This window comes from Pinus tabuliformis, chromosome 1_2, assembly GCF_031772625.1.
Source record: "Pinus tabuliformis cultivar Carrire ecotype Pingquan chromosome 1_2, CPIR1, whole genome shotgun sequence".
NCBI classification, from domain to species: domain Eukaryota; kingdom Viridiplantae; phylum Streptophyta; class Pinopsida; order Pinales; family Pinaceae; genus Pinus; species Pinus tabuliformis.
In genome coordinates this window covers 1,122,696,488-1,122,719,523 of record NC_142298.1, presented here as the reverse complement: position 1 = coordinate 1,122,719,523, position 23,036 = coordinate 1,122,696,488, and the positions used below count along the sequence as shown (strand labels likewise).

The following is a 23,036-nucleotide window of genomic DNA, read 5'->3' as shown; positions in this document are numbered from 1 at the left end:
AGACAGACAGTCAGGAGTTCAGGCTACTGATGGTGATGAGGAGGAGGAGTTTCATTCTCCTATGGGAGAAGCATGCTCAGGGAAGAGGAAGCCCAAGTGGCTTCAGGACACCTTGAGAGATGCCACATCTGTTGCTGAGCCGAAGAGGCCGGTCAGAGAGAGTAGACCACCTGAGAGGTTTTGTAGTTATATGGCGATGGTTACCAGCATCCTTGACTCTGAGCCTTCTAGCTATGAGGAGGCAGCTAGCCAGCAGGTCTGGAGAGAGGCCATGCAGGAGGAGTATTCTTCTATCATGAAGAATGATGTTTGGGAGGTGGTGCCGAGGCCTGAGGGCAAATCCGTGGTTACTTCCAGATGGCTTTACAAGGTAAAGCATGCTGCAGATGGCAGCATTGAGAAATTCAAAGCGAGGTTTGTGGCTAGAGGGTTCTCCCAGGTAGAGGGAGTTGATTATGAGGAGACCTTCGCTCCCGTGGCTCGATATACTTCGATCCGCTCCATTATATCGATAGCAGCAGAGATGGGTTGGAAGATCCACCAGATGGATGTGAAGACTGCATTTCTCAATGGCTTCATACAGGAGGAGGTGTACATTGAGCAGCCACAGGGCTTTGAGGTGCATGGGAAGGAGTCCCATGTGTGCAGATTGAAGAAGGCCCTTTATGGCCTGAAGCAAGCTCCCAAAGCTTGGTACTCCAGGATAGATACATATTTGCAGGGGATGGGTTTCACAAAGAGTGAGGCAGATCCGAACCTTTACTTTATTGTGATTGGTGAGGAACCTCTCATTCTGGTGCTGTATGTGGATGACTTGGTCATTACAGGTGCAGAGAGACTCATAGAGCACTGCAAGAGAGATCTTGCAGCGGAGTTTGAGATGAAGGACATCGGCTTGATGCATTACTTTTTAGGTTTGGAGGTGTGGCAGGAGGAGGGGCATTTCTTCCTGGGGCAGAGGAAGTATATTGTGGACATCCTTAGCAAATTCCACATGGAGGATTGTAGACCCATGTCGACACCGATGATCACCAACTAGAAGAAGCTTCATGCTTCGGATTCCGAGTTGGTGGATCCCACATTGTACAGGCAGCTGATTGGTTCCTTGATGTATTTGGTCAACACTAGACCAGATATCTGTTTTGCAGTCAACACGATGAGTCAGTTTATGTGTGAGCCTAGGAAGGTTCACTGGGTGGCTGCAAAACACATTTTGCGGTACTTGCAGGGGACAGTGGATTATGGTCTGGACTACAGGCAAGGAGATGCAGTGAGATTGGCAGGACAAGGAGATGGAGTGAGATTGGCAGGATACACTGATTCTGATTGGGCAGGTTGTGCTTCTGATAGGAAGAGCACTTCAGGGTGCTGTTTTGGGTTGGGTTCAGCAATAGTGTCATGGTTCAGCCGGAAGCAGCAGTCAGTAGCACTGAGTTCAGCGGAAGCAGAGTATATGGCAGCCAGTCTAGCTAGTTGTGAGGCCATCTGGCTTCGCAAGATGTTGTTTGGCTTATTTGGTCAGCCGTTGAGACCTTCAGTGATTTACTGTGATAATCAGAGTTGCATTAAACTCACGGAGAATCCAGTATTTCATGACAGGTCAAAGCATATCGGGATCAGATATCATTTCATCAGAGACTATGTTCAGAAGGGAACTGTGAAGCTTGAGTATATTTCCACTGATGAGCAGGTTGCAGATATTCTTACCAAAGCCTTACCACGGGGCAAGCATGTCTACTTCAGAGACAAGATGGGTGTGGTGAGGAACACCTTCCTCGGTAAGAGGGAGTGTTGAAATTTGGTACCGGAGGACAGGTGGTTCCCTAAGGCTTTGATCTTTGGCCTAGGGAAAAGTGTCCAAAAGAATTTAATTTTTCTCCTAAAGTAACTTTATAATTTTTTATAAAGTTAAATCTAATTTGAAAGTGACTTTAAGTGATAAAGTTACTAAGTCTAATTTTAAAGTGACTTTTATAAAGTCAATGAAAAATTAGAAAGGAAAAGTGACTTTGGAAATAAATGACTAAGTGGGTCTTTATTAAAATGGGGTGAATTAAAAAATAGAAAGTGAGATTTAAATGAGCATTTAATCTCAGCCATTGATCTAAATCTATTTCAGCCATTGGATTTAGGGATCACCCAAAAGTCATTTAGGGTTGGGTTAAGGGAGGAAAAGGAGGAAAAGATCATTCATTCTTTCATGAGCAAATTGGGAGAAGGAGAGCAAGAGAGCAAGGGAGATTTCTGGACAAGGAGGAGAAAGAGGCAGCAGTTTGGCACACATACCAAGGCAGCACTTCAGCAAATCCGAACAGCATAAAGAACAAGCAGAAAAAGGCAGTTTTTGTGAGCAAAACAGTGGAAAAATTGATTTTCAGCACGAATATCGAGGAGGCGATTTTCTGCACGATTTTCGAGGACTGTCCGTACAAGTCCGTACGGCTGTCCGTACAGTCCGTACGGTCCGTACATCCGTACGGTCCGTACAACACGTTCAGCCATTTTCCAGATTGTCTGTTAGCTGAAAAACAGATAAGTTTGCTTGCTGGAAAAATTTCTGTTTTGCTGATTTTTGCTGAAAAAATTTCTCTCTGTAAAAAGGCATTTTCCAGAAATAAAGAAGAGCTCTCAAACTGGTTTTCCCCAAGAGTTGTAGGGGGTTTTTCCAGGGTCAAGTTGACCAAAAATATCAGTGTTTTAATGTGTTTTAATGGCTGTTTTTGATTGCTGATTTTTTAATTCTGCAATTTCCAGCATTCTGAAAAATTTCCAGAATTTGTGTTTTCAGCAATATTTATTTTTTTCAGTCTGTTAAATGTATGGTTATGGGAATGGGCATTTAACTATATGGGAGAAATAAGGAGAAACTGAAAACCGGGGTGGAAAAACAGAAAATTTTACAATTCGAATTACATTAGGCTATATATTGATGTTAGATCTATGTTGCCAGGAAACGTGGGTTCGGGGACGGGGACGTCATTTTCTGAAACAAGGTGCGTGGGTTCGTCAGGGGTATATTATAATTTATATATATAATATATAAATATTATATTTTATAAGTTATAACTTATAATATATGTGAATTTGTATATTTTTTAACTTTAAACAAGAAAATTAAAATACTTATGATTTAAACTTTAAATATTTAAACATGCACATCATTGAACATTCAACATTCACAATGAAATTTCAAAATTTCTAGTGTTATATCAAGTGCAAATTGGAGTTTACATATTAATAAGAATCATGATATATGTCCATTGTCATTCTACATTCAAAATTTGCCTTAAGGCATCTCCATACAAAAACTAGGAAATTTTAAAATACTAAAATAAAAATAGCTAATAGTGAACAATGGCTTCCTCAAGCCATGTCATCAACATCACTCAGATCTTTAATTAGCATGCTCTCCAGGTAGGAATCACTCTTATCTTGAGGCTCTTTCTCATCCATAGCAACTGGAGGTAGCTCAATAAGGTCATCTGGTTGTATCTCCTCGCCCACACACATAGCATCATTTGTGTATTGGTCCCATCTCTTGAAAGGACCCTCCTTGTAACCAAAATCTTTTCGAGATATGAGAAGTGTGCTATGAATGTACACTAAGTTCTCTGCCTTCTTTGAGCCCAACCTATTTCTTTGTACTGAATGGATAAAGGCATAAGTACTCCAATTCATCCTGAAAGATGCAGAACTAGCTACTTGGAATATTAGGGGAAGCCCATTAAATTAATTAAAAATTTAAAAATAAAAATTAAAACGAACTCCAAAGAACCCAATTTTGGGGTTCCAAGTACCCATCATCAGGGTTCTTCGTACTTGTCAAGACAAAAGAACCCAAATTTTTTTAGTGGAGAACCCAGTTCTTATGGGTTCTTCTCAGAAGCACCCGTACCAGAATCCGATACTTGGGTTCGAAAACCCCACCCCCGAGTTCGAGAACCTGTGCAACATAGTGTTAGATACATTCATTTGTATCATGACTTGATTTGGGATCTCTCTAGCCTTAGATAATTTTCGTATTGTTTCCTTGGAGGATATTTGCCGAAGATGGATGAATTTTGATATGTGGATTTGTGTTATCTTTCTTATCTTGGAGCTTTGTTATGCAAACGAATTGTTGGTTGGATATACTCTATAACATTGTAAGTGCTTTTTATCGTTGTTATTCTTGTTGCCACATACGGCTAAAATTAGGGCTAGTTGTTGCATTATTGTAATGTGGAATTGAGCTATGTTTTAGTTATTAAATGTATGGGCCAATGTTATATGAATGAAATGTCCTAGAGATTATTTTATCTCGAGAAGCTTGCATTATTTGCTTTAAAGTATAAATGCTTGAAAGTCACTTTTCTTTTCTTACTATCTATATTGGATGAAGTTGACTTTCTAGGCCTCCTTGATCAAGAATCCAAGTCCTTACTCATTAACATCCTTGACTCCATATCCCCAAGTGGATTAGGCACTGGTTCCATAAAAAGGGTGATCATCTCAACCATCATTTTACCATTTTTCTCTTTTTCCAAAGTCTAGCCCCATTAGGTCACCTAGGGCATCAATTTCCCGGCAATTGGGCCAAGGAAAAATTTTGATCTTCCCTAGGCTACTACGATGGTGGGTCTCCTCCCTCTCCTCCAAATTGAGGTCATTCTAACAGTGGAATCTCCGAGAATCCCAAGCCCTAGCTCTAGGATCGAATTTTTCCTAGGTAACCCCAAGGCTAGACCTTAGTAGGATCAATTCAACTTTTTGAAGTGAATATTTTTGTTTGGTCCTTTCCCCTCACCTTGTCTAGGCTAGGAACAACATTCGTTGCTATATTCCATCCCCGAACCTGGGCTAGGTCCACTTGGCCCCATGTGGCCCACTTCTCAATAAAGATTATTTGTTAAGGACCATTTGAGAATCCAAGTTTCCCAAGGATTATAGGGATTGAAAACCTTGTTTATAAGCCTATCCTTTCTCCCTCAACCCTCCAATCCTCACCCCTTACCCCTAATGGAACAAGACCCTTACTTAAAGAGCAAGCGAGTTTACAAGATCACTTCTCACCTATCCATTGGCATATACTTTACAAGTGATCCCTACACTACCGAGACTCCTCCCATCAGTGAAAGTCCGAAAAGAGCAAGGAGACTTAGCTGTGGTGATAGTCGGTTAAGCCTCCACCGTTGCCCTTAACCTAGCAGTTGCCCTCTTAGGAGCCCCTTTAGGTCCCCTGCTAGTTTGAGTGGTAACAAGACCCACGAACTTTTCCACTTGGAGAATTTAATTTCTCTAGACATTTAATTTTGACTTTAATTAATTAAACTTATGGTTTAAGATTTTTATTTATTTTTGCTAGAAAAATTAATTAATTGACACTTGAGGGGATTAAATATTTTTTCTACCCTCTAATATTTTAGCCATGGTGTCTAAGTATGAGGAACCATGCACTAAAATATTTTTTACATAAGATTTTTACAAATTCAACCCTCAAAGGGGGAAAACCAGTTCAGCTTAAACCCTCAAATTACATACCCAATTCTGCAACACAATATGATCTAATAGACCAAGTGATTTGTAATAAAATAATTTAGCCAATTAAATTAAATTATTCCTAAATCACTTTTACGTAAGACTCAACTAGAACACTAGGACTCACCTAAGACTTTGACGAAAAATTCCACCCTAGCTTTGGGGTCAGGTTAGAGGAAAAAACTTTTCCAACCATCCATGTTTAGAAACACAAATGAATCAGTGAGACGAGAAACCTCATAAGATGAAACTCTCGCCAAAATAATAGGGTTACCTAGGTTGTTACATACGCACATGGTCTTACTAGCATCATTTACATTACAAATTTGCATAATGGGTTTGCAATGACTCAATAAACAGTTGATTGATGATCCGATCTTTTGAAAAAAATTGGTACATCTGCTTCCTTGGAACTTTGACAGCAAGTGTGCAACAAGACCCTTCTTGGGCTTTATCTATCAAAGAAGAAATTTATTTTAATGTAAATTAGGTCTTTTAGGCCTCCTCCACCAAGTCGACATGAACCTGGACAAGTTGGCCTAATTAGGGGGACAAAATCTACTATGAAAGGGCAGAAACTCGACTCGTTTGGAGAAAATCAACCACAAGTTCAATCTACAGTTGCTAGAGGCGGAAAAGGGTGTGAAATTCCAGGAAGAGGAAGGAAACCCTAGCGAAGGAAAAGGAAGTTTTTGTCAAGCTTAAGAAGTCGAATTTTCTCTCTCTTTGTGTCACACGTGCAAAGTTGTTGGGTTGCCGGAAGAACTGAAATTGTAGTATTGTAGCTGGGCCGAAATTCTGGAGTTGTTGGGGCCGAAATTCTGGGTTGTTGTTGTGTTGTAGTTGCTAGACAAGAAGAAACTACTGAAGGTTGCTGAATCATATTGGAAGGTTGACTTGGTGGAGGAGAAAGGTCTTTTGGTCATGTCTAAGGTCTTGGTCTATCTTAGTGGAAGAGTTTGACTGGCTTTTCCCCTTGAGAGGGATTTTAGCCTTGGTTGAAACTTGAGTGCCTATATCCGGTGTCGTTGATCTTCATGTTTTGTTTTGATGATTGCTTGATGAAACAAAGATAAAAGTACATAAAAAAAAAGATAATACGTTCACAAGAATATCACAAGTACTTATCAATATAAGAGAATCTTTTTGTCTTTCTGATTTTCTAACAGGGCATGTCCCCCTCAAATTAAAAATTAATAAATAAATAAAATAAACTAAAAAGAAAAATACAAAACAAATATCAAAACCTAAACTAATTTGCAATCCTAACTCACTCATTCAACTTACCAAACTTATCTCTACTTGGATTACCATGCAATACTATCTCACTTACTAGTTAACTGTTGTCTCTCCCCAGTGACACTCCTTCAATGTTCATTGTCCATTTTTAATTTTCAGTTTTAACTTTAGAGTCTTGGCTCTAGATATCGATGATCTTAGATTGATTGTCTGTCTCGTCTCTCTTTACTATTTTTGAGTTTTAGTTATATTAATTTACCCTCCAGCATCTACTGTAGTCTATTTTTCTTTGTACTACTTAGATTTTAGAATGATGAATGATGAATTCAATTTTTAAATCAACATAGTCTCTAGAATGATGAGTATGGATCAATGCATTTCATTATTGAATCTCGTGGCGTATGGATGAATGATATATACATCAAGATGAACATAGGGATGGATCTGTTTATTTCACTATTTAATTCAATTATGTGTGGATCAATATATATATATATATATATATATATGACCCCTCATCTCCCCTAAATTTCCCTAAAATTTTAGGGTACTGTGCATTTTCCTGTACCCGTGTCCGCCCGTCCTGGAGTCTTGGCAAAACATTGGTTAAATCAAATCAGACCCAGAGGTATTTCTAGGTGGCATCATAATTCTGCTCTCTCTTACTGCTTTTAGCAAGTGCACTATGGTGGATACAAATTCAACAGTGAATAGATTTAGACAAAGGTGCTATCCATACAGAAAAATAACATTAAAAACTCAGAGATTGTAACAGTGAAAATCATAGCTCTGAAAGTTAAATGTTCGCTGACCCATATATCCATTTTGGACATAGATACCTCCAGTTTAGTGATCCCTCTCAATGTACTTTTGTATGCAAGGAGAGAGTATCCAAGTGCTGAACCCAGGTTGCGGAGTACAGTTGAATCAGTCAAGTCACGCTGAAACAATAGAACAAAAATCAAACCGTAAAACAAAACTTCATCAACTGATTGACGTTGCTGCAAAAGGCCAATTTTATGCAGATGAGGCTCATTATACGCTGATTTCTAAAATGAAACTCAAACCGTACTAGCAACCATGAATCCATAATCAAAGTACACTAGTGATGCTAGAACTTGAAGTAGTAGATGACACATGAATCAAGCTGAATATTACCTGCCAGCGTGAAATAGGTAGCTTTGAGCTGAGGTGGCCTGAAATTGCATTAGCTACTCCTAGATTGCCCTCACTATTCTCAAAATCAATAGGATTGACTTTGTGAGGCATGGTTGAAGATCCAACTTCACCAGCTTTAACTCGCTACAATAATACAATTACATAAATGGTCACAAATTTTAGTATGGCATTTCATCAAGAAAACATCTGTAACAAACAGTATGCCACCCTTGAATCAAATATTCAACCAAAATCCAGATGTCCATCTGAAAAATCAATTTTGACTAAAGAAATTCACAGCTGTTTGGCAAGTATACAAAACCCAAACAGTGCACACCTGTCTGAAGTAACCCAAGGATATATAGCCCCATATATCTCTATCAAATCCAACTAAAATGTTGTTAAACCGCACAATTGCATCAAAAAGTTCTGCAACATAGTCATGAGGCTCAATCTGCAAAGTGACACACCGAAGCATCAGAAAAGTGAAACTTCTATATTAATTATAGAGCAATCATCAAAGCACAAATATAGTATAGGCAAAGGCAATTGGAGTTTCTGCAACAGACAGGACTAGCTATTTATTGTCCAAAGGAAAAGAAATCCAGTTAATAGAAAACCAAAAAAAAAAAACTATAATAAATAGTCCAAGTGAGTCAGATGAATTTTCTTTTTACTGCCCTTTATACCCAACTTTCCAAGGTCAGAGAAATTTTATTCCCAAAATTCAAATTTGTTTCAAGATCCACTTCAGACCACATGACAAGAGGCATGATCGATGCTTTCATTCCCTTCAGTTGAATATGAGGACAATTAAACTACTCAAGATGAAAACCAATGACTAGTTAAGCTAGGTCTTTATTAGTGTTTCTAAACAATTTTGTAAAGATAAAAGGTAATTTGATTCAATCAGCTAACTAGCATTTGCACCTAATGTTGCAAAGAAAACGCCGTAAGGCATAGTGTGTGGAAGAATATTGAAATGTGAATGGGCTTTTATGGGCTTTTTTGAAAGCAAGGGTCTGATTGTTTGGGGTACCTCAATTGGTATGCATGTACCATTCGTATTCAGTTTAGTGGCTTACAAAAGTAAGTGGACTAGACCAGGCTTTCAGTTGGAAAGGGTAAGGTATTTGCTTTTTTGTTTTCTCTTTAGATTTCAGCTTTGGTATTTCAGTATTATAGGAGGGAAGAAAAGAATATTAGATAACTGTTAATTGTCTACCTTCTACCCAATGCTACATGGCTAATATACAACCAAATCACCATAAAAAAGTTTTTACTCCGACAGATTCCGAATGGCCATTAATAATATCCCACGTGGTTATTACATCCATGTAGAAGAGCAGCAAAAACAGAGAGAATTCAAAATCACAAAATGGCTTTTTAACCATCTGATGGTGATTTGTAATTCACAACCACGTTTATGCCTCCAAGATTCCTATTCCAAATGTTGTATATCCTGACGGTCTGCTTCAATGAACTATTGCTTCAATGAACCATCTGGAGTCTTGTCTGCTTCATTAAGGTTTTATGACTCTAATTAGTTAGCAATCCCTCTACAGCCCGTGGAAGAAATTCTGAATGGTAATTACTTTCGATGGGTCTTAATTGTAGGCCTACTTCAAACAGCTAAGTAAATTTTAGAAAGTAATTGTTTTAGTGGGAATCCAATAAACTGCCTGTCATGCAAGACAGGTTGCTCTAACTGACCTGTGCAACCTGTGTCCCCCAGGATTACTGGCTTTTTGTTATGAGTCAAGCAGTTCACTTTCCATTGAATTAGCTGAAATTTGGAAGAAGGTGGTGTAGAAGTAAATGCTATTTTGAAAGCCTGCAAACCAGGGAGCAAATTTTAGTTCCTATCCAATAGGAATGGAATTTCAACAAAGGGATATGCCATTTTGGAAACATGCCCTATAACATCACATAGGTCACAATCAAAAGCTGAAGATGGTCCATGAGGTATGACATTAAAGCCGCCAGCAATGATGGCACTGCACAAAGGAAGTTTGTGCAAGGAGGCTATCACATCAACCCAGGAACTTGCACTCCAAAGCTAGCTTCCAATTGTGAATTGGTTTCAATCATGAATCCATTGTAAAATTTCTAACATTTTAGCTTCTAATTGTTCAACACATACCTAACAGCAATGTTAAGATACACACAATAATCCCAAAATAGGAACATCTAGTTATGCCACTGCAGTAAGATCACCTGAAATATCACATAGAAAACAGCCACAAACCAAAGATGGCCCATGTGGCATGGCACTAAAACCGTTGACAATGTTAGTAACAAAGTGAGGAAAGATACTATGACATTAGCCAGCGACTTGCACACCAAAACCAGTTTCTGGCCCGATAAATCTTTTGTTCACGGATGATATGTTATAAACCATATACATTTCACACTTTGCATATGTATAGAAGCTTAGTTGAAGGAATTGAAACTAAGAAACAGAAACAGAAAATGGGCAGGAGACAATATTTCTGATTGTTTTAAAGGGCAGTACAAAGAGAAATCAGTCCCAGAGCTTTAGGCGTTACCCTGTTCTATAGTGTATGCTGCCATATCAGGTTAGTCATCAGGGATGCTATGCTTATGGGGAATTTGAATACCCGTATAGAATCGCTATTATGTTAACAGAAAACAAAGAATTACCTGTTCTTGTGTGGAGCTGGTTACCCTTGACGGTTAGAGCTGGTTACCCTTGACGGTTAGGTGACTGTTAGGAGAGCAAATGGGAAGTACCACTTCTTTATAGTAGGCGCAACAACACAGTTGCTTGACATTGGATACCATTTGAATTTAATATTTTTTATGCCATAACAGGGCCAAGGCCAACATTACCTCAGCTGCTTCAAGATAGCCCTGAGAAACCTGAAATTAAAAGTACAATGTACCTAAAAGTTGATAAATGATATTTGAGGTAACTAAGGAGTTGTCACAAGTAATACCGCTCCCTCCCTACATGAGCAAGGAGATTTGGCAATAGCATGTCCGCTTTGGCTCTTTCTCAATTTATAAAATTGACACTGTTGACTGATATCGGCATAACCAACCCTATTCTAAGTTGAATTGACGAGGTGATTAAAAAATAACATGTTTGTTTTCAGTTTCTTTGGCTTCTCAGACAATTCTTTCGGTCATTCTTTTCAAGTAAAAAAATTACCTCAGCTGCTTCAAGATAGCCTTGAGAAACATGAAATGTCTGAAATGTCTTCTCTTCATGGGAAGTTATGATCAGGACCTTACCTGAACAAAACTTTTGTCTAACTGTTCACATTTTGGTTTGAAAACTGTAGAAATCCTGAGGAAATACATGGTGCGAGGTCGGCGCAGAGTATGTCGTTGAATCCACAGGTGTATGACCAGGGTCTTACCTGAGCAACAAACAGTGAGACTACCACCTTACCATGTCAAGTGACAAAATACAGCTTGTTACCATTACTTTCACACAGTCATGAAAGTGCACTGTTGTTCGAAACCTAGGGCTCATGATTTTCCTATCTTTACATCCAAATTATCTCTTTGTAAAGCCCACTTTGTTAAGCTTGTCTGTTTCTATTTTCCACTGGTGTTTGTTCATCCTTATGGTTACCCTTGACGGTTAGGTGACTGTTAGGAGAGCAAATGGGAAGTACCACTTCTTTATAGTAGACGCAACAACGCAGTTGCTTGACATTGTATCCCATTTGAATTTAATATTTTTTATGCCATAACAGGGCCAAGGCCAAATAAACAAGAGCAGGGATTATGTTTAATAACAAAGTGAGGAAGGATACTATGACATTAGCCAGGGACTTGCACACCAAAACCAGTTTCTGGCCTGATAAATCTTTTGTTCACAGATGATATGTTATAAACCATATACATTTCACACTTTGCATATGTATAGAAGCTTTGTTGAAGGAATTGAAACTGAGAAACAGAAACAGAAAATGGGCAGGAGACAATATTTCTGATTGTTTTAAAGGGCAGTACAAAGAGAAATCAGTCCCAGAGCTTTAGGCGTTACCTTGTTCTATAGTGTATGCTGCCATATCAGAAGAACATGCATTGGGACTCATTCACCCAGATAGTGGCACTTGTTGGTATGACTTATTCCTATTTAAAGGTTGAAGTACAGTTTGTTCAGCTATCTTCTTTAACTGGAAGAGAATATGGATGTCTCTGGTATAACTGGTATGGTACAGTGGATTTATAGTTCTTCTTTTGACTGGAGGTTATCATGGAGTTTGGATCTTCTATTATGGTGCAGCCCTTCATTTATGCAGAGTTAGTTACAATGATTCTTTGTAAGCACTCGGGCTCTAAGTCCCAGAATGACAGGAGCAGCCATGATGCACCCTACTTTATACATGAAGGTATGGATCCTTAAGTCATCAATCTTATCTTTATACAAAAGGAATCTCAGTTTTAGTTTTATGTAGATGACCAAATATCTCGAAAAGCGGTCATGTTATTTGACACCATGCAATTTAGCAGCACCCATAAAGAGTTGGAAGTATTGATGGATACTGGTTTTCATTTCAAGCGTGTGTCCTAATTTCCATTCTTAGGCCTTTAATAACTGTTCCTGTTCGAGTATTTACCTTCTCCATATCAATTTTTTCTTTTTTTTGGTCTAGCTTTCTCTTTCAAAATTAGGTCATTTAACTTTTGATGGTGTTCAAGATGTTTATATGTTTTTATTTTAGTTATTTATTTTAACCAAGCACTTACTCCTTGATACATTGTACTTTCGATCATTATGAATGTAATCATATTCTTAGACTAGTTACCTTCTTGATCTGTTAATAAGTCTAAATCTGCACAGAAGATTGCACAATCCCTACTAATTGCATGTAGCAATTCGCTGTGTCATTTAGTTAGCAATCAAAACATAACTCATGCTGTATGCTATTATACCAGCAACAACATAACTCATGTTGTATGCTACTATACCAGCAAGTTGGAATCATCAAAAAATAATTCGAGCTAAAAGTGGGCAGGTCTGATTGTTTGGGGTACCTCAATTGGTATGCATGTACCATTCGTATTCAGTTTAGTGGCTTACAAAAGTAAGTGGACTAGACCAGTCTTTCAGTTGGAAAGGGTAAGGTATTTTCTTTTTTGTTTTCTCTTTAGATTTCAGCTTTGGTATTTCAGTATTATAGGAGGGAAGAAAAGAATATTAGATAACTGTTAATTGTCTACCTTCTACCCAATGCTACATGGCTAATATACAACCAAATCACCATAAAAAAGTTTTTACTCCGACAGATTCCGAATGGCCATTAATAATATCCCACGTGGTTATTACATCCATGTAGAAGAGCAGCAAAAACAGAGAGAATTCAAAATCACAAAATGGCTTTTTAACCATCTGATGGTGATTTGTAATTCACAATTTGAAAGCCTGCAAACCAGGGAGCAAATTTTAGTTCCTATCCAATATTTGTGTGTTTGACATCTTAGATCTGCCATTTCTGAACAAGGTCTGTGTGGGAGGAAATCTTCTGAGAACTGCTTCTTGTATTGCTCAGTTACATTAGTTGCACATCAGAAGAACATGCATTGGGACTCATTCACCCAGATAGTGGCACTTGTTGGTATGACTTATTCCTATTTAAAGGTTGAAGTATAGTTTGTTCAGCTATCTTCTTTAACTGGAAGAGAATATGGATGTCTCCATTTTCAAGATAATATCAAAAGAACAGTTTGGCTTTCTTTGATAAAAAAGAAATCCAAAAGGCAATGAGAGCAGCATAAGAAGGATTGCATACTATAAGGGTAAAAGAAATTGCCAAAGTTTAGGCTTTTATTTCAAGCCTGATGATTACAAATTATTAAAAAGAAAAAAGAATGGTTTTGACTTCATGAGAAAATTGAGGGGAGAGTAACAGTTGGGAGCACAGATAGCCTCGAAGGAACCAAAGGACGTGCAGATGGAGGTGATGGTTAATGGAGTGGAGAATCCATTGTGAAATTTCTGACATTTTAGCTTCTAATGGTTCGATAATGGTTTCAATCATGAATCCATTGTGAAATTTCTGACATTTTAGCTTCTAATTGTTCAATAATGAATCCATTGTGCATTGTTCCAATTGTAGAAAATTCCAGCCCTAAGTGATTCTTTCCCTTATGATCTCAATCAAACAAATCAATTATTGAATTTAATTAATGTAGAAATTAATTTCGGACCATAGCAACAATCATACAATAGCTGGAAAAGTAAATAGGAAGCATAAAACAGTTTTCGCATACACAGGTAATTTCTCTTTCAGAATCAGCTTCTAATTCCTTATTCAAAGCCTACAATAAAACCTCCACAATCTACCTACCAATCTAGCAGCTCCACAATTAATCAAACTCACCTCAGAAACAGATCTGCACAAAAACCGAGAAGAAACAACCTACAGGGAAAACTGTATAGCCTGCTATATGGTCTGTTGTAGTACACCATACTGCTGTACAGATCTGTACAACTATACAAAATGCTATTGTATGGCCTCTTCCTTCCCTCTGCTCTGTCTCATCTCCTGCTTCTCAGCTTTGCTCAACTGGTTCCTATCCCTATCCAACAAAAAATTGTCTGCAGTAATTTCTGTGCCTCTGTTATTTTTCAGAATTATATGTTCAAGCATGACAGTGTCCATGGACAGTGGAAGCATCATGAAGTCAAGGTCAAAGACTCGAAAACTTTACTCTTTGGAGAAAAATCTGTTGCTGTATTCGATTTCAGGTAAAACACTTGTTTATGGAGATCAACTTATCATTGCAATTCGGTCAACAGTGACCATGGTAAAATCCACTTTCACTAAGAAAATGCATAAAAACACCAAAAATCATGTGTTATGACCACGGAACTACAAATAACCATGACTGTCAAAAAGCAATAAATTAGATGTCACAAGATTAAAGCTAAAGATAAGACAGAAGAATACTAATATGGAATGGAATTTCAACAAAGGGATATGCCATTTTGGAAACATACCCTATAACATCACATAGGTCACAATCAAAAGCTGAAGATGGTCCATGAGGCATGACATTAAAGCCGCCAGCAATGATGGCACTGCACAAAGGAAGTTTGTGCAAGGAGGCTATCACATCAACCCAGGAACTTGCACTCCAAAGCCAGCTTCCAATTGGTAAAGCTTTCTGTGCCAGCAATTGAAACTGAGAAATGGAAACAGTCAGCATCTTTTTAAATCATGATTAATGGTTCTGCCTCCAGATGATTAAGGGGTAAAAGAGGGCATCAATTGGTAAAGCTTTCTGTGCCAGCAATGCTTTATGAACCGTCTCAAAATTGTTACGTATGTGTGAATATTCACAACACACACCCAACAGCAATGTTAAGATACACACAATAATCCCAAAATAGGGACATCCAGTTATGCCACTGCAGTAAGATCACCTGAAATAGCAATCAAAACATAACTCATGCTGTATGCTATTATACCAGCAACAACATAACTCATGTTGTATGCTACTATACCAGCAACAACATAACTCATGTTGTATGCTACTATACCAGCAAGTTGGTATCATCAAAAATAATTTGAGCTAAAAGTGGGCAGGTCTGATTGTTTGGGGTACCTCAATTGGTATGCATGTACCATTCGTATACAGTTTAGTGGCTTACAAAAGTAAGTGGACTAGACCAGGCTTTCAGTTGGAAAGGGTAAGGTATTTGCTTTTTTGTTCTCTTTAGATTTCAGCTTTGGTATTTCAGTATTATTGGAGGGAAGAAAAGAATATTAGACAACTGTTCATTGTCTATCTTCTACCCAATGCTACATGGCTAATATACAACCAAATCACCATAAAAAGTTTTTACTCCGACAGATTCCGAATGGCCATTAATAATATCCCACATGGTTATTACATCCATGTAGAAGAGCAGCAAAAACAGAGAGAATTCAAAATCACAAAGTGGCTTTTTAACCATCTGATGGTGATTTGTAATTCACAACCATGTTTATGCCTCCAAGATTCCTATTCCAGATGTTGTATATCCTGATGGTCTGCTTCAATGAACTATTGCTTCAATGAACCATCTGGAGTCTTGTCTGCTTCATTAAGGTTTTATGACTCTAATTAGTTAGCAATCCCTCTACAGCCCGTGGAAGAAATTCTGAATGGTAATTACTTTCGATGGGTCTTAATTGTAGGCCTACTTCAAACAGCTAAGTAAATTTTAGAAAGTAATTGTTTTAGTGGGAATCCAATAAACTGCCTGTCATGCAGGACGGGTTGCTCTAACTGACCTGTGCAACCTGTGTCCCCCAGGATTACTGGCTTTTTGTTATGAGTCAAGCAGTTCACTCTCCATTGAATTAGCTGAAATTTGGAAGAAGGTGGTGTAGAAGTAAATGCTATTTTGAAAGCCTGCAAACCAGGGAGCAAATTTTAATTCCTATCCAATAGGAATGAAATTTCAACAAAGGGATATGCCATTTTGGAAACATACCCTATAACATCACATAGGTCACAATCAAAAGCTGAAGATGGTCCATGAGGCATGACATTAAAGCTGCCAGCAATGATGGCACTGCACAAAGGAAGTTTGTGCAAGGAGGCTATCACATCAACCCAGGAACTTGCACTCCAAAGCCAGCTTCCAATTGTGAATTGGTTTCAAGCATGAATCCATTGTGAAATTTCTGACATTTTAGCTTCTAATTGTTCAACACACACCCAACGGCAATGTTAAGATACACACAATAATCCCAAAATAGGGACATCCAGTTATGCCACTGCAGTAAGATCACCTGAAATATCACATAGAAAACAGCCACAACCCAAAGATGGCCCATGTGGCATGGCACTGAAACCGTTGACAATGTTAGTAACAAAGTGAGGAAGGATACTATGACATTAAACAGTCAGCATCTTTTTAAATCATGATTAATGGTTTTGCCTCCAGATGATTAAGGGGTAAAAGAAGGCATCAATTGGTAAAGCTTTCTGTGCCAGCAATGCTTTATGAGCCGTCTCAAAATTGTTATGTATGTGTGAATATTCACAACACACACCCAACAGCAATGTTAAGATACACACAATAGTCCCAAAATAGGGACATCCAGTTATGCCACTGCAGTAAGATCACCTGAAATAGCAATCAAAACATAACTCATGCTGTATGCTATTATACCAGCAACAACATAACTCATGTTGTATGCTACTACACCAGCAAGTTGGAATCATCAAAAATAATTTGAGTTAAAAGTGGGCAGGTCTGATTGTTTGGGGTACCTCAATTGGTATGCATGTACCGCCATCAATGATGGCACTGCACAAAGGAAGTTTGTGCAAGAAGGCTATCACATCAACCCAGGAACTTGCACTTCAAAGCCAGCTTCCAATTGTGAATTGGTTTCAACCATGAATCCATTGTGAAATTTTTGACATTTTAGCTTCTAATTGTTCAACACACACCCAACAGCAATGTTAAGATACACACAATAATCCCAAAATAGGGACATCCAGTTATGCCACTGCAGTAAGATCACCTGAAATATCACATAGAAAACAGCCACAAACCAAAGATGGCCCATGTGGCATGGCACTGAAACCGTTGACAATGTTAGTAACAAAGTGAGGAAGGATACTATGACATTAGCCAGGGACTTGCACACCAAAACCAGTTTCTGGCCTGATAAATCTTTTGTTCACGGATGATATGTTATAAACCATATACATTTCACACTTTGCATAGGTATAGAAGCTTAGTTGAAGAAATTGAAACTGAGAAACAGAAACAAAACATGGGCAGGAGACAATATTTCTGATTGTTTTAAAGGGCAGTACAAAGAGAAATCAGTCCCAGAGCTTTAGGCGTTACCCTGTTCTATAGTGTATGCTGCCATATCAGGTTACTAGGTTAGTTATCAGGGATGCTATGCTTATGGGGAATTTGAATGCCCGTATAGAATCGCTATTATGTTAACAGAAAACAAAGAATTACCTGTTCTTGTGTGGAGCTGGTTACCCTTGACGGTTAGAGCTGGTTACCCTTGACGGTTAGGTGACCGTTAGGAGAGCAAATGGGAAGTACCACTTCTTTATAGTAGGCGCAACAACACAGTTGCTTGATATTGGATACCATTTGAATTTAATTATTTTTATGCCATAACAGGGCCAAGGCCAAAATTACCTCAGCTGCTTCAAGATAGCCCTAAGAAACCTGAAATTAAAAATACAATGTACCTAAAAGTTGATAAATGATATTTGAGGTAACTAAGGAGTTGTCACATGTAATACTGCTCCCTCCTTACATGAGCAAGGAGATTTGGCAATAGCCTGTCCGCTTTGGCTCTTTCTCAATTTATAAAATTGGCACTGTTGACTGATATCGGCATAACCAACCCTATTCTAAGTTGAAACTTCTTTCAAATTGAGTAGTCACCTCATGTAAGGTTACCTTAAAATTGCTCCATAGTTGTGACTATTCGAAATTGACAAGGTGAATAAAAAATAACATGTTTGTTTTCAGTTTCTTTGGCTTCTCAGACGATTCTTTCGGTCATTCTTTTCAAGTAAAAAAATTACCTCAGCTGCTTCTAGATAACCTTGAGAAACCTGAAATGTCTGAAACAGAGTTGCGGGGGAGTGCCCCCCACCTTTCAAACCCGCTCCCAATCCGCGCTCCGGGTGGGAGCGCGCTTCTGAAATTGCTCCCAAACGGAAGCAATTTCGGGAGCATGCTCCCGACAAAAAAAAATTCGCTCCCTGCCAATTTCGGGAGCGTTGCTCCCGGAGTGAAATTTAAAGCCCGGGAGCGATCGGGGAGCAATCGCTCCCAACCGCTCCTGAACTTTAAAAAATCGCTCCGGGAGCGAATCGAGCGGCGCTGGGAGCGTACCGGAAGAAAAAAAATCTGTGGACCCCAAAAAATTATCAAATTTAATATAAACAACAAAGGGAATAAAAAAAAAAAAATTGTTTTAAAAGCCCAATGGGCCAAAAAACATTTCATTATCACTTGAATGAGTTGAGAAGAGCTGGAGAGCAAGAGCAAAGGAGCGAGGAGAAGCGATGAGCAAACACTAAGGAGCAAGGAGCAAGCCTACAAATAGGTAAGTAACTTAGTAATTTAGTTAGCTTAGTTAGTTTAATTTAGTTAGGTAGTAATTTAGTTAGTTTAATTTAATTTATTTAGTTTATTAACCTTATTTAGTTTAAAAATCATGAATCTAAATTAAATTAATTTGCAGATTCAAAAGCCTACAAATATCAAACACCATGGACCTGGCTATATTTCTTGACATTTTCCTCTTCTTGGTCCCTTTTATGGTTATTATGGTGCTGGAGAGTAGGAAACAGAGGGGCCAAACTGAAGAGGGGCATGAAGAAGCTGGAGAAAGTCGAATTGATGAAAACCCCGGTGAGGAGGAGCTGCAGGAGGGTGAACATGACCCTCAAAAAACTAAACAAGACCAAACCCCATTGTGGAAATATGTTAATAGGGTTGAAACAGGGAGAGGGGGTGGGACCACTAAATTTCATTGCCCCCATTGCAACAATGATTACACAGGTTCATACACCCGTGCTAGAAGACACCTCTGCAGGAAAAGGGCATGGGATGGAGACAAACAAATAGGAATCAAAACTTGTCTAGCGGTGTCAGCAGCGGATAGAGCCAAATACATAAGAGAAGAGGAGGAAGCCCAATACAAATCAAAAAAATCAAGGGGTTTCTTTGAACCAAGCTCACAATCACAAAGAACTCCTTCAACATCCTCCCAAGGCAGTGGATATGGAGGCACAGCGTCATCAGGTTTAAGGCGTAGAACCATATCAGATTTCCTTGATAAGGGGTGTAGGAATGATGTGGATTCAAAGGTTTACAGGTTTCTCTATGCATGTGGGATACCATTCAATGTTCTTCGCTCACATTATTGGCACGAAATGGTTTCTGCCATAAATGATTCCCCTAAAGGATACAAGAGCCCTGGGTATGACAAGGCAAGAACTGTTGGCCTTGATCATGAAAAAGCAAAAATATCACTTTCTTTGAATAGAATGACAAGTTCTTGGACTGACCATGGGGTGTCCATTGTATCTGATGGATGGACAAATGTAAAAGGCACGCCATTCATAAGTGTTCTTGCTGTGTCTGTTAGTGGTGCCATATTTCTAACTGCACATGATTACTCAGACAAGTTCAGGACCGCCATCAACATTGCAGAAGCATTACTTGAAACAATTGACTGTATTGGGCCATACAATGTCATCCAAGTCATCACTGATAATGCTCCTAATTGTAGGGCAACAGGAGCAATTATTGAGGATAAATACCCCAACATATTTTGGTCTGGATGTTTGGTTCACACATTGAACCTTCTGATGCACGATGTTGTCAAGAACAAAAATGCACAACACACATGGATTGGTGATTTGTACAAGAAAGGCAAACAAATGATAAAATTTATTACAAATCATAGCAATACCCGTGGCCTTTTCCGCAGTCACTCAAGATTGGAGCTGTTGAAGATTGCTAAGACCAGATTTGGTAGCTATTACCTCACCTTCAAGCGCCTTTTGAAGGTAAGAGAGTCATTGGCTAGCATGGTATCAAGTCCACATTGGCAGGTATTAAAGGAAAGGGCTACAAATGCAGCTCACAGGCGAGGTTTTGAACTAGTGGAGGAGGGTGCTCTTGATGGTCATTTTTGGACAAGTGCGAGGCAAGTATTGGATTTCACCAAGCCCATTTATCACATGATTCGGTTTGCAGATACAGACAAACCAGTGATTGGCGAGGTGTATGAGCAGATGGATACCATGTTGGGGCAAATAAAAGATATTGTTCATAACAAAGATCCCGACTTGTACAAACTGATTCACGATTGTGTGTGTGAATGTTGGAATAGACTTAATATTCCACTACATTGCTTGGCGTATATCCTTACGCCAAAATACTACTCTACATCTTGGTTGGGCCAACTTGCACCAGGGGGTGGGATTAAGACCAAACCCCATTTAGATCCAGAGGTAACTAGTGGATATTTGCAAGCATTAGAAAAGTTGATACCTGACAGGGAGGAATGTGCAGCTGTGCGCCTTGAAATAGGCAAATACTTCAGTGGCACTGGTTTGTATGGTAACTTCCATGCAATGGACGACAGAGATAGATTTGATTCTCTCACATGGTGGGAAACATATGGCGGCCAGGAATTTTTGCCAAAATTGGCAAAAAAAGTTCATTCACAGGTTGTAAATACTTCTTCTACAAAGAGGTGTTGGAGCACCTACAGCTACATACATAATGTGAAAAGAAACAGACTCAATGAAAACCGAGCAGAAAGCTTGGTTTATGTGCACTACAACTTGAGGTTGTTGAGTCATTACTGTGATCGGGCTTATGAGGATCCCACATATAAAATTTGGGACAATCACCCAGAGGATGACAATTTGGAGGATGGCATTGTACATCTTGAAGAACTGGAAGAGGAACTTGTAAGGGATGAAGATGAAGCAGCTATAGCAGCCATGCCACCTCCACCTCCACCATCCAGTAGTAGTGCTCGAGTTCCGAGTCTTGTTCCTTTGCTGTCGCCACCTCCATCTACACCCTCATGTTGAGGTTCTAGTTCTGGTCGTCGATCTGTGCGAGAGACTCCTAAAAGACCACCACGACCTACTTATACTCCTAGAGACTCTTGTGGCAAGGGCCACATGTAGATTTACAGTTTACTTGTCTTTTCTAGTTTCTATTAAACTTTAGTTTTCATAACTGATGAGTTTTGAGTCCTTGACTCTTGACTCTTGACTCTTTCATATCATAATGATATTTTTTGTAAACAATATATCACTGTGACAACGAAAATTTGAAGTTTGAAGTTGGGCCTTGGCAATTATGACTCATTGGTAATGATTGTGAATTATGAATATGATGCTTCGTGAAAGACTAAAGTTGTTTCATTTCATTTCATTATTCATGTTTCATTTTATAACATTTCATTTCATGTTAACAGTTAGAAGTTAGGACTTAGAAATATCTAAGATATTACTTCTTGTAATGGTTAAACTTAGCTTACAAGTACAACTTTGGTGATCAACGATGATAAATGTTATATATTGAATTTTCAATTTTGAAAGCTTGAAGTTGAAACTTTAAGATTGAATTTGATGAATCATGATTCACGAGACTCAATATGTTGCAATTGTAATATGTATTTTACTAACTTGTGGACATGGTTGATGACGATTATAATTTTTAGATGATTGATGTGATATGGTTCAATGATCAATCTATGTTTTTTTATGTTTTTTATGTCTAATTCATCATTCTACATGTTTTTGTTCACATATATGTATCAAAAATTAAAAAATATATATATTTTTAAAAAATCGCTCTGAGATTCGCTCCCAAACCGGGAGCTTCTGAAAATGGTCGCTCCCGCTCCCGTTTCCACTCCTGCTTCTCGCTTCCTCTCCCGCTCCTAAGTAACATTGGTCTGAAATATCTTCACTTCATGGGAAGTTATGATCAGGACCTTACCTGAACAAAACTTTTGTCTAACTGTTCACATTTTGGTTTGAAAACTGTAGAAATCCTGAGGAAATACATGGTGCGAGGTCGGCGCAGAGTATGTGGTTGAATCCACAGGTGTATGACCAGGGTCTTACCTGAGCAACAAACAGTGAGACTAGCACCTTACCGTATCAAGTGACAAAATACAGCTTGTTACCATTACTTTCACGCAGTCATGAAAGTGCACTATTGTTCGAAACCTAGGGCTCACGATTTTCCTATCTTTACATCCAAACTATCTCTTTGTAAAGCCCACTTTGTTAAGCTTGTCTGTTTCTATTTTCCACTGGTGTTTGTTCATCCTTATGGTTACCCTTGACGGTTAGGTGACTGTTAGGAGAGCAAATGGGAAGTACCACTTCTTTATAGTAGGCGCAACAACGCAGTTGCTTGACATTGGATCCCATTTGAATTTAATATTTTTTATGCCATAACAAGGCCAAGGCCAAATAAACAAGAGCAGGGATTATGTTTAATACGAGGTGCAGTCAAGGGTAAAACAGAAGAGTGTGCTCGACTGAAAGAGCTGACTTCCTCAGAGCCCAGCTGGGCTGCAGTTGTGATGGGAAATTTCAGAGACAGACCAAAC

At 38.7% G+C, this 23,036-nt stretch overlaps 1 protein-coding gene across 2 annotated transcripts in view; it reads right to left on the bottom strand.

Annotated features, from left to right (window-relative positions):
* LOC149210090 (uncharacterized) overlaps positions 1-23,036 on the bottom strand; it is a 289,054-nt gene that overhangs the window by 93,782 nt on the left and 172,236 nt on the right. Inside the window, exons 6-8 of one of the 2 annotated variants that reach the window (XM_089396611.1) lie at positions 8,252-8,368; positions 7,915-8,058; positions 7,569-7,697 (exon numbers count right to left, since the gene is read on the bottom strand). In XM_089396611.1, coding sequence (XP_089252737.1) covers positions 7,569-7,697; positions 7,915-8,058; positions 8,252-8,368 — 390 coding nt within the window. The remainder of the gene's footprint in view (positions 1-7,568; positions 7,698-7,914; positions 8,059-8,251; positions 8,369-23,036) is intronic. The other variant, XM_089396612.1, reaches the window with a different exon arrangement.